This window comes from Microtus ochrogaster, chromosome 8 (assembly GCF_000317375.1).
Source record: "Microtus ochrogaster isolate Prairie Vole_2 chromosome 8, MicOch1.0, whole genome shotgun sequence".
Taxonomy (NCBI): Eukaryota; Metazoa; Chordata; class Mammalia; order Rodentia; family Cricetidae; genus Microtus; species Microtus ochrogaster.
Genome location: NC_022015.1, coordinates 24,882,935 through 24,899,036, shown reverse-complemented (window position 1 = coordinate 24,899,036; position 16,102 = coordinate 24,882,935). Strand labels below are relative to the sequence as shown.

Sequence of the window (16,102 nt, the reverse complement as noted above, 5' to 3'; positions counted from 1 at the left end):
GGCTGTCTCCAACGCGTTTACGAGAAGCGGGGAACCACAACAAAAACATAAGTGCATGTTCTAGTTTCTTGAGAGGGCACAAGTTGTGACATTATAGGTCATTAATGTGCTGCAAATCTCTGTCATTAGGAGGATAATTGCCTTCCACTGTAGGGAGGAAGTGGCTAGATAATTATAGCCCGAGGCCTGGCATCTCGCCTCCCTGCTGTCTGTCAGGGCTAGAAACTGAGATGCTGTGCAGCAGACACTGGGTTTCTTAGTGATTAACCTACTTCGGTACCCAGAGCCACTGGAAACACAGCGCAGTGCAAATGCTTCCTGATGGTTTCAGGAGACTGCACCATCACCATCACCGATAGCTCCAAGGCCACCTGACCATGACGTCTTGGTTAGTTTAAAGCTTACTTTCTGAGGAGTATTGATTAGGAGTTCCTGCAACTCACGGTAGCTTGAGACGGCAGTACAGGTTGAAGACTGTATGCTGTCCACATTCTACCCTTTGCCTCCAAGGTCATTGAGGGTGGTGTCCGGACTTGCTAGGGATGCATGGACCAAGTTCGAAGCTGATAAGAAACTGCTGTGATGGTTGGTTTTGTCAGCTGGTCCCAAACCTAGACATATCTTGGAAGAGGAAATATTAAAGAAGAAAATGCCTCCATAAGATTGGCCCATAGGCAAGTCTGTAGGGCATTTTCTTGGTTAATGACTGATGTAGAAGGGCTCAGAGAACTGAGGGTGATGTCAACCACAGGATGATGGGAGTGAGTGGTATAAGAAATTGAGCTGGGCAAGCTATGAGGAGCAAGCTAATAAGCAGCACTCCTCCATGGACTTTGCTTCAATTCTTTTTTTTTGTAGTTTTATTTTATTTTATTTTTTTTAAATTTATTTATTTATTAAGGATTTCTGCCTCCTCCCCGCCACAGCCTCCCATTTCCCTCCCCCTCCCCCCGATCAAGTCCCTCTCCCTCATCAGCTTGAAGAGTAATCAGGGTTCCCTGACCTGTGGGAAGTCCAAGGACCGCCCACCTCCATCCAGGTTTAGTAAGTTGAGCATCCAAACTGCCTAGGCTCCTCCAAAGCCAGTATGTGCAGTAGGATCAAAAACCCATTGCCATTGTTCTTGAGTTCTCAGTAGTCCTCATTGTCTGCTATGTTCAGCAAGTCCGGTTTTATCCCATGCTTCTTCAGACCCAGGCCAGCTGGCCTTGGTGAATTCCCGATAGAACATCCCCATTGTCTCAGTGTATGGGTGTACCCCTCGTGGTCCTGAGTTCCTGTCCCCAGGTTCCTGCCTTGACTTCTCTCAGTGATGGACCGTCACCTGAAATGTGTAAGCTGAAATTAACCCTTTTCTGTCCGAGTTGATTTTGGTGATGGTAGTTTATTGTAGCAAAAGAAACCTAACTAAGACCGCTTGTTAGCTCATGTGGTGATTGGTCTAGGGTTCTGCTAATGGGGCTTGGAGCCCAGTTGGGATACAAAGCTGGAGCCTGCACTTCATATTCGGCTGCTCATTAGAAGCCAGTCTGTCCTAATGTTCACTAAACAGTACTCAAAGATAAAGATGATGGGAAAAATAGAGATGATGAACTGACTTATTATTTTCTTAAAAACATTCATTTGTGGTGTGTGTGTGTGTGTGTGTGTGTGTGTGTTGTAGGCAATGTTCTCATGGATATAGGTGCCTGTGGAAGCCAGAAGAAGGCATCAGATCCTTGGGAGCTGGAGTTACAGGCAGTTGTGACCCACCTGACAAGGGCTGCAGGACCCCAATTCTGGTCCTCTGCAAGAGCAGCCACTTTTAACCACAGAACTGTCTCTTCAGGCTGAAATGACCTGTCATTCTAAGATTTGTACTTTCTTTCATCTGGCTATAATCATATAAAGTAGTCACAGAAAAATAAAACAGAATTCATGCAGACTGAGTCTAGTAAATCAGAAAGCTTCTCTTGACTCAAATGTCCTTAATTAAATTTTTTTTAAAAAAACATTCTGTCAAGGAATTATCTCTTTAAATGGTGAGAGGACAGGGATAACGTCAGAGCATGAATTTGACCTATGCTGGAAATACAAGTACAAAATGTCTATCCATATTAGTGAGTAATAGTGAACACATCAAACAAGTTAAACGGTCATGGACAGATGCTCACTAGTCAGGACTTACACTTTGGGGCCAGCTCCACGCTGCTCCTGTCTTTGGGGAGTCTCTGTGTGCTCTCAGGGACTCAGTAGAACTGTCCTTAAATGCTCCCATGGCAGTTTGCTCTGAGTCCCCGAATAGCACCTGCCTCCTGTGCTCCAGTTTTTGTTGCTGTAATTGCTTGCTGCCTGGGTGGTGAGGTTCCCCAGCACCTGGTGTGTGGGTGGGTGGATGAGCTACTTTTCTCATTGCTGGGACAAAACACCTGACTAACACAACTTAAAGAAAGAAGCGTTTATTTTGTCCCAGAGTTTGAGGGTTCAGTCCATCCAGGTGGGAAGGTATGGCATTGGGAGCATGAGGCAGTGGGTCGCATTGTGTCTACAGCCAGGAAGAAGAGGGTGATAAGGCCTGGTGTTTCGTACTTTTCTCTTTTCATTCAGTCTGGGACCCAAGCCCAGAAATGGCACTGCCCACATTCAGGGTGAATCTTCCAAACCCAGTTAACCCAATCTAGAAACACTCTCCCAGACCCACCCAGAATTTTGTCAAGTAGTTGATTCTAGATCTTGTCAATCTGACAATCAATGTTGCCCGCTGCCATGATGGGTATGTAAGAGATGGGTTTTTGTATGTTGAATGGATAACTAATAGGACCTCATTAAATTTAGTCTTTCACACTGGCCTAGAAGAAGACATGCTATACTGAGATATTCCCAACTTGTAAATACTCAACAACTCCCTCTCATGGTTTAGAATAAGGAGTTCATGGCGCAGTGGTTTTTCTTCTTTCCCTTCCTCATTTCCTTCACTTGTCCTCTCTTCCTTCCTCTCAGTCTCAAGACAAGATCTATCTTAGTCATCTTTACCCCAAGGTCTTTCTGAACACCCCTCTCTTCTTTCCAGGCAGGCATTAATGAAAACGACTTTCATGATGGGGCTTGGTGTGCTGGCCGGAATGACCTCCATCAGTGGATCGAAGTGGATGCCCGGCGCCTGACCAGGTTCACAGGGGTCATCACCCAAGGAAGGAACTCTCTCTGGCTGTAAGTGGGTCTGGACCTGTGCCTGTCAGACTGCCTACCACCTATCACATGAAGGGGAACTGCCAAGCATCATCTAATGAGGGGTGACTGGAAGGTGGCCAGGGCTGAACGCACCACCCACCCCCATTCAGGGTTCACAGGAAATGGAGGATGGGATGGACAAAGGTCCAGCCATAGATAAGCCCTTGAGGCAGGTGGCTGCTAGCTTGGATCCCATCAAGAGATTGGTATCTGGACAAGTGGGTTAAACTCAGCCTGAGGTAGGGACTCTCAGCAAACAATGAGTACATTCAGACTCTGGGAGAAGGACTAGAAGCCTTGGCATGTTTCCAAACAAATGACCACTTGAGATGTGTTATAAGGATGAACCAGCTGAGACCTGGGGATGAGACTTGGTCTTGGGATTAGAGCTATGTTAGTAACAAGGATGGTCTGATAGCGATCCCACGAGATGGCAACAGCCTCTTAAAACTGTCCATCTGGGATAGGGATGCAACTCAGGGGGTAGCGTGTGTGCTTATTATGCTTGACCCCTGGGTTCCATCCCCAGCACTGAACAAAACTATGAGGGTTGTTAGACACTGGGAAGTGGGTGAGGGCGAGTTTATTTTTGTAAGTAAAGAGCTAAAATTCAGAATGGTGGTGGTGACGATGGCAAGTCAGGGCAGCTGGACTTAGTCACAGGGTGCACACTAATCAAGGCAGTGTGAGGAATCCTGTGGCCTGGAGATTTTGTGAAAATAAGTATATGTTTCTTCTTATTATAAATGTAACACTGTAACATCTAGAAGCATCAACACACACACACACACACACACACACACACACACACACACACACACACACAGGCATGCACATATGAAAACTCCACCCTCCCTACCTCAAGGAGGTTGTGAAAATGAATGACTCTGACCATGGGTCCTGGGCATGCAGAAATGGGGCCTCAGCAGGTCTCAGTGTGGTCAACAGGACACCAGTGACTTCTGAACTTAAGTGAGAAGTCTTCAGGTTCCTCTATACTTGCCTACACTGAGGAGCCAAGGACATGAAGTTCCATGTTTCAACATTAGAAAATGGCTTGTGGGATTCCATAGAGATCCCTTCCTCCTGGTTGTTCCCATCCCTTCACACTGCTGCAATCCAAAGTTCCATTTCTTGGCGTCTTTCAACATTTACCAATCTATAAAATCAGAGTATGGCTTGCTGTTGAGACTGTCAATGTCAGTAGGGCAAAGGCCAGAGATATAGCCCCATGCTGCTGCCTGAGGGGTTCTTTCCAGAGACTTTTACTCTGGTGAAGACAGGATTCATGACTTTGCTGCAGAAAAACATTTCATGAGTCTCTTGGAAGTTTATTAGAAAGAGATGAGAGTACAGGCTTATTGTGGGCACTCAGAGAGAGGATAAGACACACCTAAGCATTGGCTTTGAGCGTCTCAAGAGAGAGTCACATTTGCGTGTCTTTACAATAGCCATATACATGGTTTTGGTGGTTTCTGAAGTGGTTCAATTTCCAAGGATAGCCAAGGGACTTCCATGAGACGCTAAGGTTGTTCCTGGTGTATACTGGATGATTACATTGTATTCCCAGTCAAGAAGCAGAGTGAAGAAGGCATGCTGCTACTCGGCTCCCCTCCCTACTCTTACAGTCTAGGATCCTAGTTAGGGAATGGTGCCACTCACAGTAGGCGGGTCTTCCCACTTCATTAACATAGCCAAGATAACCCCCAGAAGCCTGCCCAAAGGCCCATCTCCTAGATGTCTCTAGATTGTGTCAAGTTGACAGTTGACACTAACCATCCCAGAGATTAATTTTAAGTTTGGAAGTGGTCAACATTAATAACCAAACTGGAACAAGACTTTGCATCTGTGATCACAGTTAGCCACCTGTCCTGATTCCTGGCCTTGCAGTGTTTCTGGTATAGATAGATTTCAGGTTCTCTCTTATGGGTTTTTGTCTTTCTTCTCAACTGTCATTGAGAGCCTTGCTGATAGAGGCCATGCCCTGCCATTTGGGGAACCTGTTCAGAACAGGCACCTGTCCAATGCCCAGAAAATGACTTCCTCATAAATGAACACTGTTAAATCAACAATGATCATACTCTTGTATGGCGACAGTTGTCTGGCACTGACTCATCTCCTGCTTGCCTATGTATTTCTTTTTAGTATAAAGACAACATTGTAGCCTCTAATAGTGTCTTAAAACATTACTCATTTTTCCACTGTCTTTATATCAACGGATTTTTGAAAGTATACTGCATATTCAATTATGTTATTTTTGACTTAATATATCCATAACATTTTCATGCTGTGATTCAGATTTCATAGTGATTTAATGGCTTGTGATTTACTCAGCCATGCCTTGCAACACTGTCCTGATTTCTTGCCACCTTTTTCATATCAACAGAAGACCTTTTGTGCTTTTTCCTTTGTTTGAATTTTATTATTCAACATTTAAGATTATTTATAAACATATTATTTTCAGAGCTGGGATAACTCTTGCAGTTTGGCAACATCCAATTTTTTCTATTCTGAGCCTTACACTCAATTTCCTTTGCTCTTTAATGGCAGTTATGCATATATTTATGCATGCTGATGCAGTGCTCTGTGCTATGTCTTTTGCCCTCCTAAGTGGCCTAGTATCACATGACGGTGATTTTTACGGCTTAGATTCTGAAAGCCTTTGGGGGAGGAGGGCTTGGAAGCTGGGTTGCTCAAGGGAAAATGTGAAGTGGGGAAGCAAAGACTGTTGTGAGGTAATCAAGAAGGGATGAAGGCACTGATGCTCACGCTTAGCTATTAACCTGTCTGGGCACTGTCATCGGAGATGAAGTCGGTGGGTTATTACAGGATTAGACAGTGAGAGTGAGGGAAGCACAGGGCTCCCGTTTCATCTGAACTACAAACACAAGGGAGTTGGGGATGAGCAGATCACAGTGGAACAATATCTCCCTGCAGCTTAGGACAGGGACATCTGAGTGGGGGAGGTAAGTGGTAGAATTACTCCTAAGAGTCAGATTTTTCTCAATGTCTAAATCTATTTCAAGTCAAATTTATCACTCAGGGATAATGACATGAAGAAATCCGATGAGCTCCAGTGTACCTTACCTTCTGGAATAGTTCTGTCTCCACTGAGGGCCAAGCAGGAATTAGAAGGGGACATGTTCTGGTGTCTGAACTTTTCCCTCCCCCAGCGCACGGATAATGCTGAAGGTAATAGGGTCTGTCGCATTGTGGTCATGAGACATCTTAAATCCTTGCAGTTGAGGATGACCAATCCCTTTCTGTTACCCTAATTCCTGACCTATACTGTTTCTGGTACATGTATTTTAGGGTTTTTGTCTTTCTTTTCAGCAGTTACTGAGAGCCTTGCTAAGAGAGACCATGTCCCGGTATTCGGGGAACCTGTCTAGAACTAGACACCTGACAGATGCCCAACAAATGACTCCCTGGTAAATGAGTATCATTAAATCAACAAAGGTTCATTCACCCTGACTGATAATGAGTTAATTCGTCTGTGACTGCAAATGACTGAGAGAAGGCTTAAAACAGAGTGAAGAAAAGGAGAGGAAGTTAGGCTGGAAAATGACAGACTTCTTAGAGATGGAGGGTTCCTGCCCTAAAATCATGGCTCCTGCTGGTTATGCAAACTCCCTCTTTGAACCTCAGTTTTCTGTCCTCTAAAAAGGGTTGATTTTCTATCTTATACAGGTGTGTGTGTGACGCACGTGCATGCATGCACTGGGGGTTATAAACAATTACATTAGGATACTTAAAACTTAACAGAACACATAGAATTTCCCCCCTCCCATTCTTTGGGTTTATCTAGAACAGCCTATTTTTAGTTTTATTTTCAGTCATGGGTTCTTCTCCCAAATTCAGCGTTTATTGGAAGCATTTAGAAACGATAGGCTGGGGGATCACATTGTATGGTTCAAGGGGGAGGAATATTGCCTTCCCAGGCCTCCATTCTCCCTGTCACGGAACCTCCCATTGTACAGATTCCTCACGCGTCTCTATCTGAGACATCCTGGCTGCTTACATGTCCTGCGCAGGTGCAGTGTGCCCATTCCCTCACATGCTAACTGCTATGTGAAAGAGCCCAGGCAGACACAGGATTCAGATCAAATGAGCAAAGCTAGAGCCGGGGACAGAGTTTGCCTTTTGCAGTCAAGAGTGAAAGAGTGCCACGCTTGGGTGGGCACGACTTTAGACACAGAGAAGAAAGGACTTGGCAGCTCTTTGAGTGTTTCAGGTAGATGTTGCTGCTTAAAAGAGGTTTTTGCACTAGGAGACGTGGCTCACTTGATAGAGTGCTTGCCTAGCATGAAGGAGACCCCCCCTGGGTTGGATCCCCAGCAGTGTGTAAAAGCTGGATGTGTTGGTGCACAGCTGTAATCCCAGCACTCACAAAGTGGAGGCAAGAGAATCTGAAGCCTAAGGTTCTTTTGAGCTACATAGTAAGTTGAGCCAACCTGGGCTGCGTGATACCTATCTCAAGAAACAAGAAAAAAAACCAAGCAATCAAGCAAACCAGCAGAAAACTAGCTTCTTGCTATGTGTTAAAAGGAGAAGGCACTTTACAAATGTATATTTCAGAATATTATGGTGGAAGTGAGAAGAGAATCAACAAAAAATTGTTTGAAAAATGCTATGATGAAACCCAATTCTTTGTATGCTAATAAAAATAAAATAAAAATTATTTCCACAGTAGGAAAAGACTTTTAAAAATGCTTTTCCCTTATAGGACTGCCATAGTTAACAGTTTAAACTGAACACCTGTATTATCATTTGTTTCTGGCATTCTCTGTGTACTTATTAATTAATTCATATGACATTTCTTGAGTGCTCTGTACTAAGCAGAGAGTTGGAAATGTAAGCAAGACTTGTTCCTGCCTCCAGGGAGTGGTCTAGTAGGAGAAGCAGTGTGCTATGGGGGCTTCAAGAGTGGGCAGCGATCATAGTGACTTGAGGTGGGTGGAGCTCCCTTTGGGCTTGTGGCAGGAATGGGGATGATACCCTGAGGTCCTGAGGCATGGCTGCCATATTCCCCTCCACCAGTTCACTTTCAGGCTGATGACAAAGTCTGCAATTTCAGCCATAATAATTCTTTCAACTAATTTGAGCTCTGTGAAAGTTATAAAATATAATTGTAATGATTTTCAGTAATTTATATTCTTCAGCAATATAAGTTATCATTCCTCACTGCATAGCCATTCAGTGGAATGCTAGTGCCCCAATAAAAACCAATCTTTCATTTCCCTAATGACAGAAAGTATATTAGACATCTGAGTGTTGCAATTATAACCAGCCTGATGATTGAAAAGTTAATTACTCTGCTTGAGGTGAGTCAGTGCTTCTAAGGACTTGGAAGAAATGTAGACAATTTTTTAAAGTCAAATTCTTTGCACTTCAACTGTTTAATGGAGAAAACCATCTGTTTTTAAAGTAAAGCAGTAATTTGAACAGTGGGTTTTTGCTTGTAAGTTGTTGTGGGGAGTAGGTGAAGGAACCTATGGAAGGTCGACCAGTTGGCTGAATTTGGAGCAAGTAGGCAGAATGATTAGTAAGATAAATGGACCTGTAGTCACAAGTCAGGCTTTGTGCCCAAGAATACCAAGAATTGGCAGGGTTGTACACAGCCCCAGGAAGTTAGTATGGTATTTGGACTGGGATGTCTTAGCTGAGATTTAGGGAACTATTTTTTTTTTTTTTTTGAGAAGGGTGAGGTACCCAAGCCTCAAAGAAGACAGGATTGAAAAGACAAGTTATTATTTCCTTCATGGTCACACATTGACCATAAAGTGAGTGGAATTTGTGACAGACAGCTACACGGGCTCCCAAGGTGCTCTGAGATGCCGTGAGACTGACAAGAGGTGGTGGGATCACCCTGGAAAGAAGGACTCGTCTGTGACCGATCCAGGTGAGGGAACAACTGGCTTTACAGTTTGGGGGAAGGGTTCTCAACAGAGATTGAGTGTGACAGGCTTACTGACAGAAACCAAGAAAATGAAAGATCCATGTTGGGCAATAGCCTAGGGAGTTTCTCCATCCGGTCTCAGCGAGGGCTCAGTGGATGTGGGAACACACAGACTTCTCGTTATTCCTTGGACTATCTCAGTGGTTTGTCTGCAGGGAATGGTGGTATGGTTGGCGGTGACGCTGCAGGAGGCCAAGGGCACTGGAGTGCGCCTAGCACACACCCTGTGCTAGGAGAAATGAGGCGGGAATTGCAGCCCAGTGCTGCAGGGGTTCCTGGGGGATGTCAGACTTAGGAAGTGATGGAGGCTTATCTGGGGACAACAGCACAAAGGACCAGTGGCTTAGAGAGTGAGCATAAGGACAGAGTGCCGAATAAGTCTGGGGATCTGGAGGCTGCAATGGTGGTGACTTCCGTGTTTCCTGCTGGCAAAGGGTGTCAGGGTGAGATGGACAAGGAGAGCTGAGGGTACAAAGAAAGGACAGTATGGTCACAGCAGAAGGAAGAGCGAAAGTGGGAGGAACAGAGCAGTTGAAGAATGACTGGGTAAGGCTGGTTCAGTGAGGGCAGGGGGGGCCTGAAAGCCCAACACCTGCTCAGGGTTTCATTTCCAAAGCAGTGCTGCTCAGCGAGTGCCTCCCTCTTCCTCCAGGAGTACCTGGCTCTCTGCATTTCCGGGGACCCATCCTTCATCACTGTCTCCTTACCACAACTCGGGGGGTCTGGGACCCACAGAACAGTTTGCCAGGGTTCAGAGGAAAGAGACATTAGAGCCCTACAACTCCAGAAGGGGGAAGGGAGCCTGGAGGCCCCAGAAGGGGAGAAGTGTGGGAGGCTTCATCAATCATCATCCGTCTCTTCTGGAGGGAGGGAGAGCGGTGTGTTTTCAGAACACTTCATGCTGGGTCTTGCCCTTGCTTAATGGGGAAATGAGATGTCAGGCACCTGCGCTGTACCGGGGAGAGAATTTCCACACTCCCTTCTAACTCCTGGGAGAACTGTCAGCTTCTGAGCAGGAGAGGTTGGCATGATCTCAAAGGGTTTTGATGAAAACACTGTCAAGTTCAAGTTCAAGGTGAGGCGCAGTCTTTTCTTCATCCTGTGCTCTATTCTACCTACGCAAAGGTAGTTGTTTAAAACCAAACAGAGATTTCACAAATGCCTCCCACGCCTCCTACTTGGGTTTCTGGGTGTCAGTGACTGAGGAATGAGCTCCCAGATGGTGACATGTCTGAAGTAGAAGAACTGTAGAGTTGGCTTCTGGGATGGAAGCTTCAACCTGCTTTTCTCAAGAGCCCCTGTTCCTGGGTGGGAAACCCTGTGGGTGATTGCTGGCACCTGGCCATCTCTCACTGTTGCTTTTAGGAGGGAAAGACCTCTTTGCAGCAGGCCCCCTTCCTTGTTGCATTAGACACTTGTATTATTGGCCTGACTCTCCAACAAGAGCAGCTTCAGAAAGGGAGGATCTCTTTCGGCTCAGAACATAGTCTACCCTGGTGGCAGGAGACAGCAGTGGGACCTTGTGCACGATCCTGCTTATGCAGTCTCAGATCCCAGTCCATGGAAGGTGCCACCCACGTGTAGAATGGCTCTTCTAACCTCAGTTTACCTGAGCTAGATAATCCCTCAGAGGGATCACAGAGGCTTGTCTCATAGGTGACTCGATTCTGTCGAGATGATGATCAATATTAATGGTCACATGCAGTGAGCTAATGTTCTGCCCCTCAAGGCCCTGTTGGACTGGCTCCCACTGCACACCTGTTCTTATCTCACTTCCTTCCTGGACCGGAAGTCCCCCTTTTGCTCCACAGATCCATCATGGATGCCGCTGCCTCTGGGCCTGTGCACCCCATGTTCTCTCTGCCTTTTTCTGCCACTGTTTGAAACCAACAGCAACAGCAGCATCTACTTGGCAAACTCTAAGAGCTGGCAACTCCTTTCTTCTCTGCACCCTTACTTGACTTTTTTCCCCCCGACTCATGTGTTTTGTGCTGCATTGATGTTGCTCCCTGGGTACTGCAGTTTGTTTGCCCTGAAATCTCCAGTGTTGGGTCCAGGGTGGGGTCTCTGCGACTGGTCTTTATTATTCCCCTCATCTCCAGAGGTTAAACAAGGTCAGCATATGTCTAACCCAAAGGGTTAAGCCTCAGAGTGCAGACAGGTTTCATCCACTTGGAAAGAAACTCTGGTCTTTTGCTGACTTGGATTAGAAATGACCACTAAACGCTCAGGCCTTTTAGGTTTGTTTTCCAATACAACAGCAGTGTTCAGAGGTGGGGGCCTTTGGGAAGTAATTGGCTCATGAGGGCTTTGAATTCATCGTTGGATTAATCCATTGATAGGCTAATAACTTGGGAGAAGGTAGGGAGCTATAAGGGGGTCCTTGGATATGTGCTCCTAGGGGCTGTACTATGTCCCTGCCCCCAACCCTGCTTTGTACATATATCTCAGGACATGACTAGTTCTGCCCACAACACTCTCTCAGCCGGCATGCTGTGTATTGGCACAGGCCTGGACATAAAAGAACCACGCAAGCATAGACTGAACCCTCTGGAACTATGAGCTAAACTAAGTCTGTTCCTTACACACATTTCTCTTGTCATAGCCATGGGAATCTCGTGGGCACGGATCTATGCCAGATTTTAGAGTGAGATTGCCATCCCTGACAGCATGTCCTTGGACACATTTCTGAGCTTTTCTGGGCCTCCATTTCTCTATTGGTAAAGTGTGACAATAATGCCTACCACTTAGGCGGGTGTGAGAATTGAAGAAGCCAGCATGCAAGGCCACGCTGGGCACACAGTGAGCAGCCCGCGGTTGCTGTTGCTTTCTTTGGATTCTGTGCTCCCCGTAGAGGGTTCTTCTCACACCCCAGCAGCTCCACCCATCCCTCTCTCTGCCCATGCACTTTGCTCAGCTGCCCTTGTGTTTTATACAACGCGATAGGCAACAAAACCACGCCCCCAACATGTAGCAGAGACCTCACAAGCTGGTGCTGCTCTTGATACAGTGCTCTTCTTACCTGCTCTTCCTCCAAGTCCCTTCCCTATTTACCCAGAGCAAGACCCTCCAGGATCCCAGCACCTAGGAAAGATGCACTAGGTAGCAAAGAAGTCAAGTCCGACATAAGAAAGATGCAATAGGTACCTGCTGCATATTCTAAAGTCAAATCTGACATTTTGTTACATGTCTGCCTTTGGCTGTGGTTACATTCGACAGTTTCAGAATTTCTTTAAATAAAGGCATGCGATCACCTAAATGGGCATGGGTGAGCACTTTGCCTGTGCCCTTTCATGTGTTGCCCAGTGGCTCATTGCATGGATGAGGAGGCTGGGTTGTAGAAAGCCAGAGGAACTGGCTTATCCTGCCTCTCTCTTCAGGGACTACTGACCCTCTTTTTTTGTGCTTCCTCTGCCTCTCATCTTACCACTGATGCCCCCTCCCCTTGCTCTTTGTGTCGTGAGGCTTGTTGTAATGTAGACAGAGAAACTGAGTCATATACTTCACTGGGGGATTTATTCTGAGGCAGGGCCAGCGATCTTGCCCCAAAGGGGCCATTATTAATCTATTTGAAAATCAGAAGGAAGAGATAATAGGGTAAAGGAAACATTTTGGTGTGCCATGTGAATATAGTTGGCTTTATATTAACTAGGTTGTAAGATGCAAGTTTTACAAAGGAAGGGAAATTGGTCCATAGGTAATACGTACCTCCTCCAATCCGTCCATCTCCTGAACTATGGAACCTGTGACTAAGCAAGTTTCCAGGGCAAAGAGGAAAGGCTGTGCCAGGTGGGAATGAGGTTGCCAGTCAGCTCTACTTAGCACAGGGTTAAGTACTTAGCCCTGGGTTGTGTGAGTGGGCCCACCAGCAGGGGCAGCACCAGCCTGCATCTCCATTCTCTGGCATCCATGAAGGCCTTTCTTTGGTTTCTTTTCCAATAATTGCTCACGTGGAGACTCCAGATTTGGGGGTCCTTACCTACTTTCTCTTTGTGCTTTTAGCTCTCTACTGTGGGTCTTGCTGCTTCACCCTCTGCCCAGATGTATTGCCTCCTAGCCCCAAAGTGCTGTTTCTCTATTGTCTCCCTGTGGACAAGTTAACTGGAGGTAATGGAAAACAGGCAATACTTGGGAGTTCACAGAACTCTTCCTACATTCCCCCAAAGCCCGCGTAACCAATCTAAAGTGAAAACTACAATCCATCAGTGGGTTGAGATTGCACACAGGCTCCAACATTTGGTTGCACTGAGAATGTGGAGGAGGAGCCATTTGGCCAGGTGATTACAGTTCTAGAAAGAGGGAGGGAGGAGGTGGAGTTGGGGAGAATAAGTGTGGGCTCTTTTTCTAACTACTGAGTATGTCTACTACAAGCAAGATAAAAAACCTTCTCTTTTATATTTTATTTGCAGCAGTGGGGAAGGCTGGTCTAGACCTCTTGGGATTATCAATTCTGCCCAAAGTCCAGGATTTGGGCCATTGACTGCTGGAATGTGGCTTAACAGGGAGGGAATGGGCAAGCAGAGAAGCAGCCAACTTCCTTGCGATTCCAACAGAGAACTGGCTCCAAATGCATCCTTTTTTTTCCAACTGAAGAGGAATTAGCTATGCTTTCCTTACTTGTGTATGGAAGTGGGAGATGCCTAGCACCCATCACTTCTGAGGACTGGGGGCTTCTCATAGGTCTATGGTAGGTTCAGTATCACCCCAAAATGCTTGGAACCAGAATATCTTTAGATTTTGTTTTTAAAGTGTTCACACGAGACATCCTGGATATAGAAGCCAAGGATAAACATGAAATCTGTTTGTTTCTTATGCATTTTATACATGCAGCCTGAAGGTGATTTTTTTTAATATTTCTAGTGTGTTTGCATGCCAACCGTAACCTACAACATGAGCTCAGGTGTAGAATTTTCCATTTATGGTGTCCTACAAGTTCTCAGAAAGTTTCAGAGTCTAGGTTCCAGATTGGGGATGATTGACTAGAACTTGACTGTCTTGACATTTGTGATAGGATTTCAGGAGGTTCTGTCTTTGGAGAGATAGGCAAAAAGAGACTGAGGCTGTGGAGTTCCAAGTGGGGCCTCCAGTGTGGTGGACTTTCAGTGTGGCATACCTCCAGTATGGTGGACCTCCAGTGTGCTGGACCTTCAGTATGGTGGACCTCCAGTGTGGTGGGACCTCCAGTGTGGTGGACCTCCAGTGTGGTGGGACCTTCAGTGCAGTATATATTCAGTGTGATAGACCGCCAATGTGTGCCTGAGGCCTTTCCTAAGTATCCTTTGGGCCTAGAAGATGCCATACTTTAAAACACTGATGATTATTTTTATGTGCGTATATATGCGTGTCTCTGCGGATAGTTTATGTTCACCATAAGTAACCAGTAGTTATGCATACAAGAGCCTGTAGGCCAGAAGAGGGTGTCACATACCTGTAAGAGTTACAGGCAGTTTTGAGCTATGCCATGTGTACTGGGAACTGAACCCAGGCCCTCTGCCCCAGTGGCATGTTTTATTACAGAAGAGTTCTGCTAGAGGTCATGATTAGCATGTGCACAACCCCACTTTGACTGGGATTTAAGATACTGATGTCTTCTCCAAATTATTCCTTTTTGTAACACTTTGCTTAGGTTGTCTTTGACTGCACAGAACTTTTGAATGTGTCATGGTTAATATACCCAGTCTTTTAAGGTGTTACGCTTAGAGAATATCAGACCGAGAACACTGTCTTCTCATGGCTGAATATCCTGAACCTTTGTTAAATATCAGTTCACCATAGCAGGGTAGATTCACGCCTGGGTCTCTATTCTACTTCCTAAACCTGTGTATCTATCCCTCCATTCAGACCACACAGTCCCCGAATGCCTCCACCTTACCTATTTGATGGAGGAAGGTCATTGGTTAATTAAATAAAGAAGCTGCTTGCCCTGATAGGTTAAAACATAGGTGGGAGGAGTAAACAGAACAGAATGCTGGGAGGAAGAGGAAGTGAGGTCAGAGTCGACAGCTCTCCTCTCGAGGGCAGACGCCTCAGAGAGACATGATGCTCCACTCTTGCGGGCAGAGGCGAGAGCTCTGCTCTCTGAGGCACACGCTATGAAGCTCCGACCCAGGATGGACGTAGGCTAGAATCTTCCTGGTAAGATCAGTGCTCACAGATTATTAGAGATGGGTTAATCGGGATATCAGAATTAGCCAGTAAGGGCTAGAGCTAAAGGGCCAAGCAGTGTTTAAATGAATACAGTTTCTGTGTAATTATTTCAGGTAAAGCTAGCCGTGGGGGTGGCCGGGTGCCGGGGACACAGCCCCCTGCTCCTTATTTCAACACCTATTTCCTGTTTACTTTCTAATCCTGGGGGTTAAACCCAAGGACTGTAAGAGCAATAATGATTTCCGCAGTTATGTAATGTTTGTAGTTGAGTAGACCCATTTGTCACACTTCATTCTATATCAAAATTGCTTAGTTTGCTTAGATCCTTTGCCTTTGTACATTAAGTTTACAATAATCATGTTTATAGCAACAAAATATCGAACTGAGTTTGAAAGGCATTGTGTTAAACCTGCGTATTAATTTGCTGAGAGTTGACATCTTTTTGTTGAATCTTTTGATATAGGACCACACACTATTTTTCCATGAAAAAAAATTTAGTTTCTGTCACCAAAGTTTTGTCACGCTCAGCACATGAATCCTTTGTGTGTCCTGTTAGATTCACTCATAAGTAGTTAAATTTGTGTGGCCTGTATTCCACTAAGCTAGCACGGCTCCCATTTGCCTGCAAAGTCAATGGGACTGACATTAACATTCCCATAAGCTGCCATCCATGTGTGAATCAAGATGACATTGACCTGATTGGGGAATTTTTCTGTCTGTTTCCCTCATTCCTCTGATTTACACACACACAGTATGTCTGCCTCTTCCTCTGATGAGCACACACAC

General features: G+C 45.6%; 1 protein-coding gene across 1 annotated transcript in view; it reads left to right on the top strand.

Annotated features, from left to right (window-relative positions):
• The window catches only part of Cpxm2 (carboxypeptidase X, M14 family member 2), a 116,639-nt gene that overhangs the window by 47,471 nt on the left and 53,066 nt on the right, over positions 1 to 16,102 (top strand). Inside the window, exon 4 of the mRNA XM_005351393.2 lies at positions 3,050 to 3,189. Within this exon, the coding sequence (XP_005351450.1) occupies positions 3,050 to 3,189 (140 nt within the window). The remainder of the gene's footprint in view (positions 1 to 3,049; positions 3,190 to 16,102) is intronic.